This window comes from Echeneis naucrates, chromosome 3 (genome assembly GCF_900963305.1).
Source record: "Echeneis naucrates chromosome 3, fEcheNa1.1, whole genome shotgun sequence".
In the NCBI taxonomy this organism is placed as follows: Eukaryota; Metazoa; Chordata; class Actinopteri; order Carangiformes; family Echeneidae; genus Echeneis; species Echeneis naucrates.
This window is the reverse complement of record NC_042513.1, coordinates 10,058,391-10,076,457: the sequence shown is the minus strand read 5'-3', so window position 1 is coordinate 10,076,457 and position 18,067 is coordinate 10,058,391. Positions and strand designations below refer to the sequence as shown.

General features: G+C 39.4%; 2 protein-coding genes across 2 annotated transcripts; one reads left to right on the top strand and one right to left on the bottom strand.

The window, feature by feature from the left end:
• Positions 1-161: 161 nt before the first annotated feature.
• On the bottom strand, positions 162-2,979 carry LOC115041176 (cell surface A33 antigen-like). Its single transcript, XM_029498500.1, has 6 exons — positions 2,940-2,979; positions 2,454-2,620; positions 1,380-1,593; positions 1,013-1,177; positions 335-451; positions 162-196 (listed from the first exon to the last, which is right to left on the bottom strand). Exons 1-6 carry the CDS (start codon positions 2,977-2,979, stop codon positions 162-164), a joined length of 738 nt encoding a protein of 245 aa, XP_029354360.1.
• A 2,331-nt stretch (positions 2,980-5,310) lies between these two features.
• tmem255b (transmembrane protein 255B) lies at positions 5,311-17,987 on the top strand. Its single transcript, XM_029498499.1, has 9 exons — positions 5,311-5,374; positions 6,099-6,241; positions 6,403-6,465; positions 12,866-12,955; positions 14,454-14,534; positions 15,398-15,483; positions 16,020-16,179; positions 16,898-17,044; positions 17,757-17,987. The coding sequence occupies exons 1-9, from the start codon at positions 5,311-5,313 to the stop codon at positions 17,985-17,987; spliced, it is 1,065 nt and encodes a 354-aa protein (XP_029354359.1).
• The last annotated feature ends 80 nt before the right edge of the window (positions 17,988-18,067 follow it).

Here is an 18,067-nt window from a genome sequence, read left to right as displayed (position 1 = left end):
GCAATGTTGTAACTATTTAAACAAAAGTTCAGGCAGAAGCTGCTCCTGCTGAAATGCTTGGATTTTAATCTTTTAACTTTTAAAATCTCTAACATTTAACGTTTCACTACTTTGAACAAGATTTTATTCAACAGAAAAGATGTGTTCAGGTTCACTTAGGATCACCAGTTCAGCACTGACCACCATCTCATGGAAGCTGCAGGAGGGTTTGGGACAAGAGAAACCAAAAGACTTGTTATATAAAGACTTATAATAAATGATAATTCGCACAGATTTATTTTTGAGCATTTGCTAAATTGCCATGTTGTAAAGTAAATTGTAAGGTTTGTCTCACGTGGCCTGACTGCAAGGGTGATATTGCAGGAAGCGGAGCTGATCTTGTTTCTTGAGGTGCAGATGTAGTATCCTGATGTATGTTTCGAAATATCATATAAAGACAGGATACCTCCTTCTGAAAGACGGCGTGAGAGTTAGTAAAGTACCAAGAGGTTATTGCTTCTTGTCATTCAGACTTGAACTTCTTCATCCATTCAGCTCAGCAAAAGTGAAGTGGATATTCGGCAAACAGCAAGGTGGCCTACGAATTATCACTGTGGTTCATATCTTCTCAACATTTTTTTTCTACTTTCTGCTGATACAAATGTGCAATTATACAGAAAAGCTAAGAGGTGTGTACCCACAAACATCCCTTTTTGGATGAAATAACATATACCAAAGTGGGTTCGGAACCTATTTTCTGGTTTTGTTGACCAAAAAAAGCAAAATGCGATGTAGAAAGATTACATGCTTTGTGTTCAAAAGAGCACTTTGCTGAAAGTGGAGTATGTGCGCACAAGCCTTAAACCTTCGGTCCATCTAATGACCAACAGTCACTGCCTCTAAATTTCTAGTTCCCAAAATTAAACATATTGGCCTAATTGGGAGTCTAATTCTTTTTCAGGTAAGCACACTTTTATGTGCCAATAGTTCATTTTTCCAGCATGAAAAGTGCCACTGTGTTTCTGTTACTTACTTTGGGTGGTTCCGTGGTTTAGAGCACGAGGCATGTTCCACACATCTCGTGTTTCCCACCTATAAACAGGAAGTGGGGAGCCCTCCTCAGACAGACAGGTCAGGTTGATGTTCTGCTGATACTCTGCTGTACCCTGGATCTTGCAAACGGGCTTAGATGGAGGCACTAGTGACATGGAAATAAAAAAGTGACAAAAGAGTACAACAGTTTCTTTAGTGACATATACTGAACATTGTTATATTGTTAGATGATGTAGAATGCAGAAAAATGTAACGTAACAATATCCACTACTGCTAAACTAAACACCGAGCCTTATAGTTACAGTACAGTACAATACATGTAAGTATGCCAAGTGGGTAAACGTTACCTAGAACCACCAACCGTGCAGCGTCAGAAAGTTTGCCCTCATCGTCACCCAGGATCAGGACGCGACACTCAAAAATCTTGTTGTCTTCGAGCGTGATGGATGACAGTTTTAGGTCAGCCCTCCCAGAAGGGATGTCTACGTCAACAGATACCCGCCCTTCATATCCACGCCTGACGTCAGTTACGCCAATGGAGTAGCGGGTGAGGATGATGTTCTGTCATGCAATAGCAATAAAAATGTAAATTATTGATATCATCCACAGAGTTTAGCATGGCGTCCAGTCACCTTGAGCACACCAGGCTCTCACAGAGGTAACAAATGCGCTGATTCAGTGTTTTCATCAAGATTAGGTTAGAGTAGAGTAGAGGTTTAATAACTGCACTCTTGAAAGTGGGATGTATAATCTAAAGACAAAGTCAGATTCAGATCAGATTCAGAATATACATGTTAGTTGATGGAAAAACATTTTTAACCAGCCTGGTTGGTACCGAATGATAAGAATTGATAAGACTGCAATTTCCCAGTCTGGGATAAATAAAGTATCTGTCTATCTATCTATCTATAGAAATGACCTCAGAGAGATTTAAGGTTAACAGCTGCTGCATTTGATAGTAGATTACTTCCAATTGTGGGTAAGAGTATGAATTTTTTCTCTGAGTGTTACAATTTTGTTTGTCAAAGAGCTAAAAGAATCACAGCTTCAACTGAGCTATGACTTCCTGTCAGCCTGGCTACAGTGCTGAAGAGAAACCTGAGCGTGTTCTTGTTTTCCTCTATTAATGTCGAACAACAGGAGCTTCTGGCATTGCAGAGAAGAGGACAACGCTCAACAGACACGTAAAGCCGCTTTCTGACTGCAGGACCGTCCCCCAGGAACCAGGAACACAAAAAAAAAAAAAAAAGTCCATGTTCAGAAGGTACTTTTCAACGATCCAGGAACTTTTTGGGTGCAGCCTACACCGCTGAATATTTCTGATTGGTTGAGTAACCACAGAGTTTTATTTCACCTGCGGTGTTTAGTCTGTGTGACAGAGCTTTAGAGTTTTAGGGCCACTTTGTGAGATGGATACTGACGTCTGAATGATCAGCTTCTTTGGCAGTCCATGTGATGATCTCAGGTGTGTTAGAGGTTAAGGGTTTTGAAGGTTGAAATCTGCAAGGCAGTGTGATGTTGTCACCCCTGACGTGCTCATATGTCTCCTCTGGGATGTTCACAGTGAGGGCTCCAACACCAGACAACACTGTCAAAGATTATTGGATATTGATTACTATTATTCACATACTAAATATCTTTGCCTTGTGTCAAAAATCATTTATAATAAACTTGCCATTATTTTTACCTCAGCAATGGCTGTGGGAAATTGTGTTGGACATTTAACCTCCCATATGATTTATCAAGTTAGCAATCAAATTATTGAACAGTAACAGAAATAATGAAGGTCAGCAGCATATTTTCATTTGATAGTATCCATTTCAAGCTATTTTAGTTCGTTTCTTCATCAAGTTCAAAGTTGTGGTGCAAATGACAGAATTAAGAGCATTTATTGTAGAAATACTCACCCACACAAAACAGAGTCAAACCAAAGATCCTGTCCATCATAGCTGAGACTTTTATGTTCTCAAAGCAGCTATTGATTCTTCTGTTCGTGGTTGTTATTCCTTTTTGTTTTGTTTTGTCTTTCTTTTATAATTTGCGGCACGGATGAAGCAGATGTCAGAGGCAGAGCTGAAGTTCAGTGATTTTATTTACACTGCAGGGTACCAAGGCTCATGTAGTGACGCAGGAAAAGGTCAACAACAGAGCAGGCAAATAAACCCAGGAACGCAGAATCATTTTAGACTGAAGCAAAACTGCTTTCTTATGCCCCACTGAGCATAATGTGACAGTCAAGTACTTTGTGACAAATAACAATATGTGAAGCTCCACTTTTGGTGTGTGTGTGTGTGTGTGTGTTTGGACTTTGTAGCTTTTTATTACTTTAATTCTGTAACTTGGTGTCACGCTGTTGTATGAAATGAACCCTGCAAATAAAGACTCATTTCTTCAAACAAGTTTCTCCAAATCGATTCTAAGACAAAAAGATGATGAGCTTCTGAAGTTATGCTCACCACAAACAAGTTGGTCCCTGTAAGTGAAACAATGGGATGAGAGAATTAATGAAATTAAATTTTAGCGATCTGAAAAAAAAAAAAAAAAAAAATTCCTCATCACCCACTTTAAAAATGTTTCACTTCCATCAGGACCTGCGGTTGGAGCCACTTGCTTTCTGATTGGTGGCCATCCCACAAACAGTTTTAAGTCATTGGTTGGTCTATTCTCCGTTTGCTTCAGGATTACTCACCCCGTTTCACCCTGCTCTTCCTCCACCATTCCTCACCTGCCAGCCCTGCAAGTCTTCATCCACCTAAAATGAATCATGCTGCCCTTCACAATAAAAGCTGTTGAACTCTTGCCACTGAGTTTTGTGTTCTGCTTTTAACCCCCCCCCCCAAAAAAAAAGAAAGAAAACAACTGCTTCAACCAGGAAAACTGAATATTTACTTATATTATATAAATATTATATTATATCATATTTACTTTTGTACTTATTTTTTTAATAAATGTAACATTTATTTAGTTTACATAGTATTTTTTTCATAGTTAATTTCTTACTTATTATTATGTAATAATTTACATAACTATCTATATTATTGTCTAATATGTCTTGTTGTAAGTTGTCTTTTTCTCTCTACACTGTTTTTTTTTTTTTCCAATGTGCCATATTGTCATATTGTCTGGTGTGACAAGAGTTCAACAGAGTGAGAATTTCATTGCACTGCATGAACCGCCATATTTCTACAATAGCATACGACAACAAAATTCTTGAATATTAACAAGATGAAGAATTACTGTTTGGATGTCGACCTTAACCCAACTATCACCTAGCACTGTCAAAACCAAAGCATCATTTTTATACTTTACAATCCATTCCAGTATTACTGAGTGGATGATGGCTGCCATCACACCACCATTGTTTACTCTCAGGAACTATCTAGGCTATTTTGATGTTATAACAGCTTAATGACCTCAGTCATTTTTAAAGCAGCAGTTTGGGTTTGTCAAACTGAGGACTGTCTGCTTCTCTTTGCCATAAAATGCTGCTGGGATAAAACGAGCCACATGTCTTTGAGCTGTGGGTAGTTTTGAAGCACATGTGCCACTACTTCCTGGCATTTTATCGACAAAATAAAACTAGAAAAGGACAGTTAAACTGTCCTGACCTGCTGTCCTGTAGTGCCTAGTCCAACCACTGCTGTCAAGATGTCGTGATGGGTCGATTCTTTACTTAACAGAGAAATGACAGGACGAGCAGATGCTTCAGAAAGTGGCCAATGGAGGGCGCTGCAGACACATATGATCACAGTTGTTGCTCAGTGCTGCAGCATCATGAAGCTGTCAGAGACACACAGACATTAAAGCCCAAACAAATACACACTTTGACTCTAGGAGACTGTAGACATCTGCCAGAAAGTGTATTTAATAAGTAATTATACCAAGATCAGCTCTATACGATTACACCGATTAAAGACAAATGATTTAATAATTTATCACTGAGCTGAAAGCAGGACGCTTATGAAGCCTCCTCTCTCTCTCTCTCTCTCTCTCCCTCTCTCTCTCTCTCTCTCTCTCTCTCTCTCCCTCTCTCTCTCTCTCTCTCTCTCTCTCTCTCTCTCAGGTTTGAAGAAAAGTTGAAGCAGTCTGAGCTCAGAGCGGGTTTCCGACTCCTGCTCCTATTTATAAAACAATATATACATTTATTTTTTAAATTATAATTGAAAGAAAAAAGAAAGAATTAGAGTAAAAATTTCATTCGCAGGTTGTGGTCGTGTTGGTCCAGCTCCTGGTCACATTATTATTATTATCTTCATTATTATTTTGGACGAACTGGAAATGCAGCAGCCGGACACTCAGCAGGCAGCTCAGCAAACAGCGACAGAAATCCTGGATCCAGCAGGTACAAGTTTTATCTTCAGCTTTCATTGAATTTATTCCATTTACTCAGCTTATTACAACCATTACGGTACTACATCTTGGCCAACATTTTTTATGGAGCTGTGCTGTCTGTTCGTTCATACAATTCAGCAGAGACAGATATAAATGTGTATTTACGGTTTCACCCCTTCTAATTTTTATCTAACAACACAGAAGCTGCTCTTGTAGTGACTATCAACTAACTGATCTATACATTTTTAGTAAAATATTGATTAAGCATAAATTACAACATTCAAACAGTTTTTAAAGTTTCATGATGTGCATCTTTAGTTCAATTTATTCTGTAAAAGAAATATCTCTATTTTAAGCAAAAAGCTGAGTTCTCAAAGATTTTTTTTTTCTGTTTTCCACAACTCCTGTCCAGAGGTGGAGGAGGACATTGTATTTGAGTCAACATATTGTACTTTTACTTCATTGATCAGCCATCATGGGATTTTAATTAGAAAGAATTAGTTCAAACAGACTAGGAAGCCTTATTGACTGAACTAAATACATCCTGAAGTGTAAATGTATGATAATCATACAAAATGTTATGAATTCATCAAACTACCACACATTGGTTACGGTGGACCAAATCGAACCTTGATTGTAGGTTTGGAGATGATGCATCAGAAGTATGTCCAGGATGAAATGCAGAGGAGAAGAGGTGATTAAGTTAAAGACGTCTTCTGTTCATTTGTCCTCAGATCAGTACCTGCGCCGCAGGAAGTCGGCGCTGTGGGTGACAGTGTCTCTGCTGGCTCTGGCTCTGGTGGTGCTGGTGGTGGGTCTCATCTCTGCCACCCGCACTGATAATGTGCCTGTAGCTGGATATTACCCCGGCATCACCGTGAGTGAAACTCACCTCCTGTCTCCATCCTGAAGTTTCTTTGTCCTGACACACTGAAAGTGTGTTGATTGATTGTGATAGGATGCTTTGTTTGTTTGTCTGTGTTTTTAATGTCGCCGCCTCATCTGAATGTTTTTTTTTTGCTCTCTTTATACCTCCAGCTGAGTTTCGGAGCATTTCTGGGAATAGTTGGCACCCACCTGGTCGAAAACCGCAGACCAATGGTGAGTGGGTTCCCACGTTATACGTTTTAAAGGGCATTTAATGTAATATAATCAAGAATTGTCTTATTAGTGATACAAAGTGTTTAACAAGGAAGGTTTGAAGTACGCAGATGAGTAATTCTAATTTCCTCTGGAGTGCTTGGTATTAAACACCTTCTTGTTGCTAACCTCAGTATGCTGATAGATAAAGCAGATTTTTATATCTATGAAGGTGCAATGAGATTATGTCTTTAAGTGCCAGTGAAAATAAAAAAAAAAAAAAAAACAAAACAACTATGCATATTTGCAAACTAAATGAGCAACTAGAGAGAGGAAGAAGGAAGCGAAGAGTTTCACAGGCACCAAAAAGCTAAAAGGAGAAGATATATTAGACTTTGCTACATGGATTAAAACCAAAATCCAAATAAATGATAATACAGCTCAGTATCTCCTGGATGCAAAAACAGGGTCTGGACTACTGTTTGCGGCTTCAACTGTAATATTTCACATCCACGTTATGCGTTTCTGTTTGTTTGCTCTCCAGGTGACTTCTGTCAGTTTTTCAAGCTTGATAACATTGATCTTCTAAAACTGAGCCATTGTTCCTGGAAAGCAGGACACATATACACTATAAATTCGAATATTAGGTTCCAGACTTTGCAAATTAACAAAACTGTTTTACAGGAAATTGCTCTATTATGAGCAAGAAGCAAATCTGATTACTTCATGGCAGCATAAAGTGTGCCCAGTTCAGTGCACATGACTGGATTAGTGGTTGAGGGAAGTGAACGTGATTGGCTCTGGATTTCAATGACAAGAGGAGGAATTGGATTAGTATTTGTCAGCCACTGATGGGGCTCCTTTATTTCGGACAGGGACAGAGGTATCAGGTATGATATCGACAAAATACCTCTTTGTAGAACATGGGGTTCAAAAAATAAGCATGTTAATGACTCCAGCACAGAGAAATGAGCTGAAGACCTGTTTGAAATGATCATTGATCTGAGAGGCCAACTGACCTCCAGTCAGCATTTAAAGCTAATCTCAAGCTTTCACAAGCTAAAATTGTTCTTCTGCGTAATATAAGAAGAATCAATGGTATCACATTCACAGTACGTCAAACCCAGCGCGAGGCAAACTGTGTTAAGGGCTTTGAACAGGACACCCATGACACAAAGTACAAATCGTTTTTTTCTCTGCTGAATTTGGCTTTGTTGTACATGTCTGTTTTGGTTCGTGCTATAAGATAAGTGTCTTGATCATTTAACCTTAATTTCTCCTTTCATCCTTCGCTGATTGTTAGAAAAGTCCTGCTGGAATATTTCACTTTATATTTCAAAATGAAGACTGGAGTTGATGCTAATCACTATCAGCGTCAATACAATAGCTTTACATGAACGCACAACACTGCAGCAACCAGGCCACACACATTGATTATGAAGTAAAACATGGCCTACTGTTTGAAAATACAAAATTCACAATGGCTGATTATCTTTTTTCTACCGCTGTCCATAATCAGATGATATTTTTTTTATTTCAGACTTTTTATGTGTTGGATTGTCCATCTTCAGCAACCCACTAAAGTGTGTCCTTACATGTTCCCTGGGTGTGTCTCCATGAGGGCAGTATGTGTGGGCCTTTGTAAATTTTTCATGGTGTCCAGGGTGTCATGTACCTGCTTAGATGAGTTTGTCTTATGTTTCGCCAGTGTCCTGTGTCCAATCTGGCCTACAAAGAAAACCTTCCCAGAGATGTGCGTGCGTGGAAAGATGCAGCTTGCGCATCCACACAAAGTCAAGACAGAATTTATGTGAAAAACATGGCTACATATTTAATGTAGCCTTTTGCTGTAGTTGGTTCACTCGTTGTGTATGTGTTGCTGTAAATGTGTGAACACAGAGGGAACATATATACAGACACGAATTTTGGATCCTTTTCTATTGTACATTCCCAGACACACAAAATATTCCAACTTTCCGACGTATCTTTAGAGGAAATTTACGACCGATTCATAATGAAAATATTTGTGCTTTACAGCTTCGCGTGCCAATTATGTGACAGCAGCTTGTGTATAACTTACTATGATAAAACCCAACTTTAAAAATGGAAAATAGTTTACATCTTTAACGCCAGGTCCGCATCATGGAGGTGGAGGATCTGACAGACATTGTTCTTTTGTTCAACTTAAAGTTTAAACAAACAAACAAAAAAAATAGAGTAAAACAAAAGGGTAGATGCTGCTGAGTTGGTGAATCGGCCTCGGATGCATCTGTCTATGGCATTTCTCCCAGTTCTACCTGTTAAACTTTAATGGTGTGACCACGCTCGCACTGGTCTTCATTGTGCCTTATGAGGTGCATGTGGCACAATGTGCAGTCCAGCACAGGTGTCACATTCCCGCCTGTGTCTGAAGCTTTGTGCTGTAATGTGAGCGTCTGCTAGCAGAGGGAGATCACTCATTAAAGAACAACTAACCGTGCCGTGATGCTGCGGACATCTCAGAATGCTTCTCTTACGTCCTGGATCTAGTAGCCCTCTGCTCTTCTGACCTCATGAAGCTGCTGATGGAGGGCTTGATGTTATTTGAACTGTAAACAGTCAAATAAAGCAGTTTTAAGTTTTTCTACTGACGCCAAACTTTACAAAAATAATGCATAAAATGTCCTGACAAATGGTTCATGAGCTACATGCTAATAAAAAGGTCTCTACTTCTGCATGCGATACCTGGAAGAACAAGGCCACAAGGTCCATCCCATAATTCAATGATCTGACTTACATCTGAATTTAAAGGAGTGTGTGTTATTCTACAGATGTGCGGCATAATTGATATTAAGGTAAAAACAGATTAAACAGAAATAAATATAAATAACTTTTTAGTCCCTTGAGGTCAAATGTAAGCAGTAAGTGGCGCCCTCCTGTTCCACTTAATTATGGCCAGTGATTCTGGAGAACATGGTAATGTGAAAGTGAATTCAAAACCTCAGTGGCTTTTAAATCAAAAATATGCTTTTGTCCACGAGAAAAACAATTTCTGAGGTCACAGTGGCCTTGACCTTTGAGAATCAAAATCTAACCTTTTCATCCCAGGTGTGAGTGTTCATGACAGATGTAATGAAATTTCTGATATACTGCATTTGCAAGAGCATGAAATCACAATGACTCTGAACTTTGACCTTTGCCCATCAACCGCATGACATAACCACCAGTCAAAATACATTTGTTGGTCCTAGTCTGAACAACAGAGACACATTTAAAACAGTATCTGACGGTTGTTTTGGGCGTATAAATAGATAGAAAACTATCTATCGACCTAACAAATTCTATTTGTTATTGCTGAAGTGGTGATACTTCACTGGCAGCTGATTTTAACTTAATAAAAAGTTAGTTACATCACCAAGAGATCAGCCCTCTTTATGAATAAGAGCTGCCGGTAAAACACACGCATTTGTTCCCTCTTGACATTTCTTGGGTGAAGCCTCGAAAAAAATGTTGACATATCTGCAATCTTCTTTTGATCTTCATCACTCTCAAACCTTTAAAAGGATGGTAAAGCATGACTGCTTCACTGCCTTGATACACGCTAACACTGTTCTTTATGACTAAATGCTTCATGTAGCTCATGTTCTTTGCTGCGACTGACTGTATCTCAAAGTCTGCCATCACTTTTGGTCACCTTGCGGCTCAGAGAGCAGAACAGCGAACCCTCTAAAGGCCGTATTTTACCCAACAGGTCAGAGCAGGATCAGTTGTTATTAGCAGTGTGTCTAGCTGTGGTCATGCTTGCTCACTGGACCACTGAGAAGGATAAGAAGACTTTGCAGTGATCAGCATCTTTAGCAACATTACCTGTAAAAACAGTGCACTACAATGAGACAACTGTTGGATAATTGAGTCAGATGGTTTATAATGATGAAATGTTTGTTAATTATTGATTTATTTAATATTCTTGGGCCGAACGTCATTAAAATAAACATTGTGTTTTTGATGGGTACACTGTGTTTCTTTAATTTTATATTTACATGAACACTCAGTAAATACGGCAGCACATGGGCATGGAGTTAACCAACAGCAAGGAGGTTGTGGGTTTGATTCCCGGGCCTGGGGCCTTTCTGTGTGGACTTGTGTGCGTGTTCTCTCTGTGCCTTTCCTCCCACTTTGTAAGGACATTCAGTCTAAGTGTGACTGAATCTCTGTTCCATATATACAGTACAATGAAAGGAAAGACATTTCAAACATTTATGTGTTGGAGTTGAAGAGCGATAAAGTAGAAATGTGAAGTACAAGTATAGGCCCTCACTCAATGTAGCCAGTTTTTGTCAGCTTGTTCTTTTTATCATTTCCTTTCTGACTCCACTCCTGAGAGCAGAAAGGGTACAGTTGGTCTGTGTGTTGGATCTTCCACTTGGATTTGACTTTTCTCTCCGTTTCAGGGGTTGTATAGAGAGAGGTTTGGGGATTTGGGCAACAAAGTGTGTGTTGAGGTGTTTTATGTGCTGGCAGCTGGTGCTAATGTGAAGTAATCCAGTTGTCAGGCTCTATTGTCTCTGCTGCTGGCCTCATCTCCTGCTCACAGGCCATAAAAGCAGAGTCATTTAAACCGCTAATGAAGTAGAGAGTCTGGACCAGCAGCAGATAAAACGCAGTCAGAAAAGGCAGATTTTTCTCACTTTGGCTCCTATTTCATTCCAGTGAGGAAAAGTCATTTTAAAATTTCTTTCTTTCAATGTCTCTCTCACTATGACTTGTGTAATGTACACTGAGGCATTTTACACAAAACACTTGGGCACTGGGGTAACTGAATAACTATATTATTTAGGGTAACTGACCATATATAATATAGAGTGGGCAAATAAACCCACTCAGTTTATTTAGAAAAATGACACACCTCCATAGAGCAGGCGTATTTATTTCATTTGGTACTTTGACGGATAATTTACCAGGATGTCTTCATTCCTTAAGAAAGAGTTCATAGAGCATATATCTGTATGTTGAGGAATATAGTCACATGGTGGCTTTTGGGCTGTTTATTTGGCCATGTGGAACAATCAGTGGCTCCCTCACCAGCACTGGGAGTAAGATCACCCAAACTCCATTAATGTGCTGTTTTCATACGCCCGGTGGACATATTTAATATCTGCCCCATCAGGTGCTCATTAAAAACTACATCAGAAAGGCTTTTAAAAGTCAAGTGAAATCGTATATTGATTGATAAAGCCTGTGGAAGGAGGGAGCTGTAGCTGAGCTGTAAGAGACTTCTGTGGAAGTGGGACATTTTGAGGTTGATATATTCTTATTTTTAAATTAAGAGGACTTTTTTTCCTTTTTTTTTAATACTCGGCTCTCAGTAAGAGTTAACCTGAAAAACCTGAAATGTTTTTATAGATAGATCAATAGATATATGTACTTTATTGATTCCAAACTGGGAAATTCTTCAAATGTTTTTTAAGTGTTTTCTTTTCTTTATTATTATAACTTCTTACCTTATGAATAATCAAGGGAGACCTAAATTTAACCCAGACATTTATTGTTTATACTTTTGTAGCCCAACAAACATGTTTTGTGCCTTAAAATAAATCAGGGTGAAATTCTAGATATTGAATGACATGGGAATTTCAAAATTAAATCATGTACTGGAAGTGATAAAGTGATAGAAATACATAGCACCTAGTTGGATTTAATTTATTTATTTTGTTATTCAAAATTTACTGCTATGCCCGATTCCACCTGCTGTTTTAGGTAGCTGGAGGCAGCAGACAGAAGAACAAAGTGTGTGTTTAATCTAATGTTTCAGTACATGAGGTTTGGTCCTGAAGGAGCGATTGAGCAGACAGAAAACGATGCTCAGTGATAAAGTTTATGGTCAGACATCTGTGATCAGCCAGCTGGGTATGTGTGTTTGTGTCTGTGTGTTTTGTCTTACAGTAGAAGCTTTATAGAAGAAACAAAAGTGTGTAATATCATTCAGACTTGGTTTCATTGATCAGTGATCAGATTTTTCTGGCTTTTTGTGCTGATCTGGTTAAAAGTGTGTGATTGTTCTGTCTTGGTCGTGTGCATGTTTGTGTGTGTGTGTGTGTTACAGATTGGGAGGATTAGATTGACCTTGCTAGTACAAAAGGCCGTCCTTCTGTCCTCTACATCGCCTTTTTGCTCATAAATTACCCACAAAGCACCTCTTTCTTGGCAGTGCAAGAGGCCGTACATTTCCTTTATCGTCCTGCAGCCCTGCTGCTGCAGATGAGGACACACACCAGCAGAGACACTGAGCTTAGATAAATTTTGACCGAAATCTTGATTTTTTTTGGTCATTTAAATATTAAAATTGCACCACGTCCATTAATATGCAAGAAGTAAACATCAAAAATAAAACGTACCTCTCCTGACTGAATTGTTTTTTTTTCTTCCTCTTCCTCTCTCTCAGCTCATGGCATCCATCATCTTCATCAGTATCGGAGTCATTGCGTCCTTTTTCTGCGCCATTGTGGATGGGATCATTGCTTCAGAGTTCATTGTAAGTCTCACGCGTGTTTACCAGCGTGCCCTGAGAGGAAAGAAATAGAAAACAACTTGCCTTGTTTGTATAAAACCTTTGTCAGACAATCATTGCACGCCCAGTTTGATCAGAGAGTGGCGCATACACTACAGTAAAATCAGGAACTTTGCAGATGCAATCCGACACATTTGACACTGAACAGGTGCACCGGACCAATTCATCTCAATTCCCGACCTGCAGAGTGATGCTGGGTCACAACAGTGCTGATTGCATACGTCCAAAAGTTACCCATCAGCTGAAAACCTTGCACTCTACTTTAACAAGAAATGTCCTTGCAAATTGTTGCACTTTATTTTTGCAGAGTAAGCCACAAGTTACCTGTTATGTTGTGTATGTTTTACTCCAGGACTCACTGAGCAATGTAAACTGCATGTTGTAGTTTCACTCACTGCCAAATTGTTACATGTGAAGGAGCAGCTGTAAGAGAGAAGAAGAGAGCTCAGTTCTGTCCAGGGATTCACCGTCAAGTGTCAAAGTAGTCTACTGTTGTTGGTGTTTTTTTTTTCAGTAACAGTAACAACTGATAGTAACTATAGTGTTAGCACTTCATGCAACATAATATCTGAGTAAATCTTTGACATTTTTTTGTGTAAACCAGTGTTGAACACACTGTATCACATAAAATATGATTCCACAAATATATGCCACCCTGTCTCAGTAGTATGTCCTCTGTGATATGCTATTTGTATTATGATTATGATATTTCCGAGGACAGAACCTCTCAAGAAGCCAAAACGCAGTCAGTTTATCAACACATGGTTGGTTTATGTGTGGTTGCGTTTGTGTAAATATCAGCGTGTGTGTTTATATGGCATGGAACCGAAAGTAAAGAGAGGTCAAATGAGGTCCTCTTTGCTTCCTGGGTATCTCAGATGTTTGGATACATGCACACGAACACCTCAGTTTGTCATTAACACTAACCTTAATGAATTTTAATGAGTTTCTTAATGAGTATGGACCCAGAATCACAGACCTCTCAGCTCCTGGCACCAAGTTACTGTATTGATCAACAGCGCTATCAACACCTCTGCAGATATATTTCTTTTATGCTCATGGGACAGTAAAAATCATATTTATTGCACCACCAAGGCGTTGAACACTGAAAATGATTTTATTACCTTTCACATTATATAAAGCCCAGTGAGGTTTAGTGCTGGAGGTTTTACAGTCCGATGCAGTGGTCGGTTTTGAGAGCGAGCACACATTGTAAACCTTCATTGCTGCAGTGACGGAGAAGCTGGATGACATGGACGCAGGGTTCAAATTCACACACGTGTAACTTTATAGGACAAACAAGGCAACAGATGAATATTTCAAAAAAATTCTAATCATAGAAATTGACTGTAAAAAAAAAAAGAGCCACTTAAACTGTTGCTCCATATGACAAATAGATCAGCTTGTACATCAGCACCTGTATAGTTGTGGTTTATATATTTGACACCTTTCTGACACACAGGACATAAGACCCTTGCAGGAGGATATGTGCGACTTCTATGCCAGTGGCTCAGGATACGCCTACGACAGCTACTACACAGAGGTGATTATCAATAGTAAATTTGCTCTTTTACAGTTGAGGTGCAGGCTGTTTGATCTTATGGGTGATTAAAAACAGGTTAGGTGGGCTACACTGAGCATTAAGCCTTCAAGTGCTGTAACACAAGTGTTTTTTTTATTTGAGATTAGATTTCGCAACTGAAATGAAAATAAAACAAGCGAACAGCTGAACATCCTCAGTTTTGGTTGAGTCCAATCCACCATGCCTGTAGGTAGGAGGCAAAGGAAGGGTAATGGGGTTGATAACAGAAGCAGCAGTGACTATAGTCAAACAATAATGCTGTTAGTTACACAACCTTGTGCTAAAAAAAAACAAGCATTTGTATTCATACAAAGGCTGCTGGGGAGATGACATTTACAGTATAGGCGGCAGTGAATGTGATTGTGCTCTCTCAGATAAAGAAAAGGGAAAGTCTATAGAAGCTTGGCAGGGGAATTTTCCAACATGAAAATACTCACAAGTTTTTGAAAAAGGAAAAAGGGAAACATATGACATAGCCCCTCTGATCTTTGACCTTTCAGTGGATTAGGTATAGTGTAAATAAATGAGTAGATTCAGACTAATGAAATGTACCTTTAGTTACAGTTTTTCTCTTACCAACGCTGCATTTCCTCTGATCTTCACTAAACGGTGCAAATAATGATTTCAATGATTTCTATGTTGACATAGGACCACACAGTGTTCTTAGTTGGAAGTGTATGTGCAACATCTAGTGGTTAGACAACGTCATTGCATAGATTTACAGAAAGCACCGGCCACTTGTCACTTAATTCAGCAAAAAGTAACTGTTTAATTGAATTAGAAATGAGAATCTTTTAAACGATTAACACTCGCTCACTCTGCAGGTGACGTGCCGTCCGTTCAACAAAGCGTGCAAGCTGAAACTGAGGAGCAACACCTGCTACTGCTGCTACCTGTACAACTGTGAGGGGTGAGTGACAGCAATCACACATGTATTTATCAAGTGACTCGCATTGTTCCAATTGAAAACACACACAAAACGCACCCGAGTCTCTGAGCGTGTTCATCATTCTTTGTCAGCAATAATGTTATAATAAGAAAGTGGTAACTGGTGGACAAGACCTGTCTGAGATTACTGGTCTTGTGGCAAAAACTGCTGGGAAATCATCAGCATTGAGGAGGTTCCATACATTTTTGAACACATCAGAGGGAAAGCGTCCCTAAATGTTTTTTTTTTTTTTTTTAGCTATTAACCACACTACCACTCCATCGTTATCTGACAAACTGATGGACAATGGGGGCTTTGCCTTTTTTTTTTTTTTGGATTGCTTGAAAGATTTAATATCAAATGTGCTGTTCATACAGTGTTAATAATAAAATGTGTGTGGAAGTTTCAGTTTCAGTGTGAGGCTAAATGTCTGCTGTGAGGGAGGCCCGTTATGTAAAATATGAGGAAAATCTATGACTGACCTGAAATACTTGACCTGCCCGCTCTCCCTCCTCCAGCACAGAGTACCACACGCAGTACTATGAGTTCACTGGTGTCAGCAGCTGCTGGGATGTGATCCATCTGTACCGTCTGCTGTGGGGTTCGGTGGTGCTCAATGTGATTGGCTTGTTCCTGGGCATCATCACTGCTGCCATTCTCGGAGCATACAAGGATATGGTGAGGCTGAGTCCAAATAAAACATATCTTCCCTTTATAAATAAGAGGATTACAGAAGATTTAAAGGCAGTCTGAAACTTGAAAAAAGTAGTATTACGTACTTTTTATGAGCCCACTTGTCACGCATAACAACGAGATGTTTCAGGATCAGGCTGTTACAATCATACTTCATTTGATGCAACACTTCAGTAATGACTAATTCAATTGCATCTTTTGATGTCTCTCACTTGAACTTGTTTCAAATCTAATATTTAGATTTTTCAGTGAAAAAGGAAGTGGGCTCCAGTAAACTTGATGACTGAACTGTCTAACGTGATGCAGAGAGTGAATAGTTTTTCTTAATCTAACCCTTTTCTCTCTATTGCTCTACCAAGGGCAGGACATTTTTTTTGTTTCCCCACTTAACTACATTTTACAAAATGTATTGCTTGCACCTGAAAGAACAAAAAACTCAACAAAAATATCAAAGTAAAATATATTTTTTTTCTTTCAAGAATTGCAGCCTGATAATCTGTTTCAATAAAATGAACATCCCTATTGTGTTAATCTTAATGGTCCTGATTTTATGATTATGGGTCTTACAGTACAATAGTCAGCTCTCGTAAGTTTTACATAATGAAGCTGGATTTCGTCATGTGTAACTGATGCATGCTCTTTCCCACCAAACTCAATGATTTACCATCTTACCCCAAACATTTTTATCTCTTTCTTTCTGCAGCAGAAGCCAACCCCGCAGACGGTCCCCAGCCCAGCACCGCCGCCCCACATCCTGTACAACCCGACCCAGCACATGCTCACCTACGCTGGCTTTTGTCCTTCAGGACAGACCCTGCCTGCCTACCCCAACTATCCGATACCAATGCAGGTAGGGGCCAGACACAAAGCCACAGTTACTGCCAGTTGGAAAAGCACAGGTCTAAATAGCTACTTAAGTTTCGGGGTGGCGGGCTTATTGGGGGAAATAAAGACATCAGTGCTCTTACTAACGTTACGCTGTGAAAAATACCTATTTCACCTTCCAGTGAATTAGTTTTACAACCAGATGAGCAGGATAGGCTTAAATTTTTAATGCTGCAATAGCACAGCTGTTTCACACATCAAAGCACTTGACCAAAGGGAAGACTATCAATTTGCACTGCTGCCATGTCAAACACTACTGAGGTGGATACCTGCAAAATTTCCACGAGGATTTGTAAAATTTTTTTGTGTCACTTTGATGTAGACTTGTTGTCTTTGGGTCTTGCACAACTGCACAAAATTGGGAAATTGTTCAATTTTCACTATTTCTTAATGCTTTCCAGACCAAACAACTAATCCATTAATCAAGCAAACATGCGTCAAACTAAACTATGACTTCTGCATAGTTCTCAAGTAAGCCATCTACCTTAATTCAGCAGATGCATTATTTTACTTATGTCCTGGTGACTTTGTTTGAAATGTGTAATGTTTAGTATGAACCATGCAATAAAATAAAAAAAAAAAAAACATCTCACATAAAAATGTAGGACACAATTCAGTGATCTTTGGCTGAACTTCCAAATACCACAAAAATCTACCACTCCCTATCTCCCCCACAGCATAACAACAACTACCAGGCACCTGCTACGCCCCAGCTAATCCCTGAGGGAGGCCTTGCTCCCAACTCCTGCTCGTCTGAGGAGAACCAGCCACCTTCCCAGACTGCCAGCCAGCCACAGCCTCAGGGAGCCACCCAGGAACCAGCAGGCTTTATGCTGACTCCCAACGCTCCAGTCCTTTATGGATCCTCCTACAGCCCCTTTGAGAAACCTCCTCCTTACGCCTGCTGAGCTCTCAGACAAACATATGGGACACATAGAAAGAAACAGTGATCTGATCAGACTGAACGTAGTACAGGACATTTCATATG

Bases quoted from the DNA above. Each gene is read 5' to 3' on its own strand.
- tmem255b (XM_029498499.1), top strand. From the start codon at position 5,311: ATGCAGCAGCCGGACACTCAGCAGGCAGCTCAGCAAACAGCGACAGAA. The intron at 6,242-6,402 runs GTGAGTGAAACT...TTATACCTCCAG, and splicing joins GATATTACCCCGGCATCACC to CTGAGTTTCGGAGCATTTCT. The intron at 17,045-17,756 runs GTAGGGGCCAGA...TCTCCCCCACAG, and splicing joins ACTATCCGATACCAATGCAG to CATAACAACAACTACCAGGC.
- LOC115041176 (XM_029498500.1), bottom strand. From the start codon at position 2,979: ATGATGGACAGGATCTTTGGTTTGACTCTGTTTTGTGTGG. The intron at 1,594-2,453 runs GTCAGTATCCAT...ATTGCATGACAG, and splicing joins AAGAAGCTGATCATTCAGAC to AACATCATCCTCACCCGCTA. The intron at 452-1,012 runs GTAAGTAACAGA...GCCGTCTTTCAG, and splicing joins AAACCACGGAACCACCCAAA to AAGGAGGTATCCTGTCTTTA.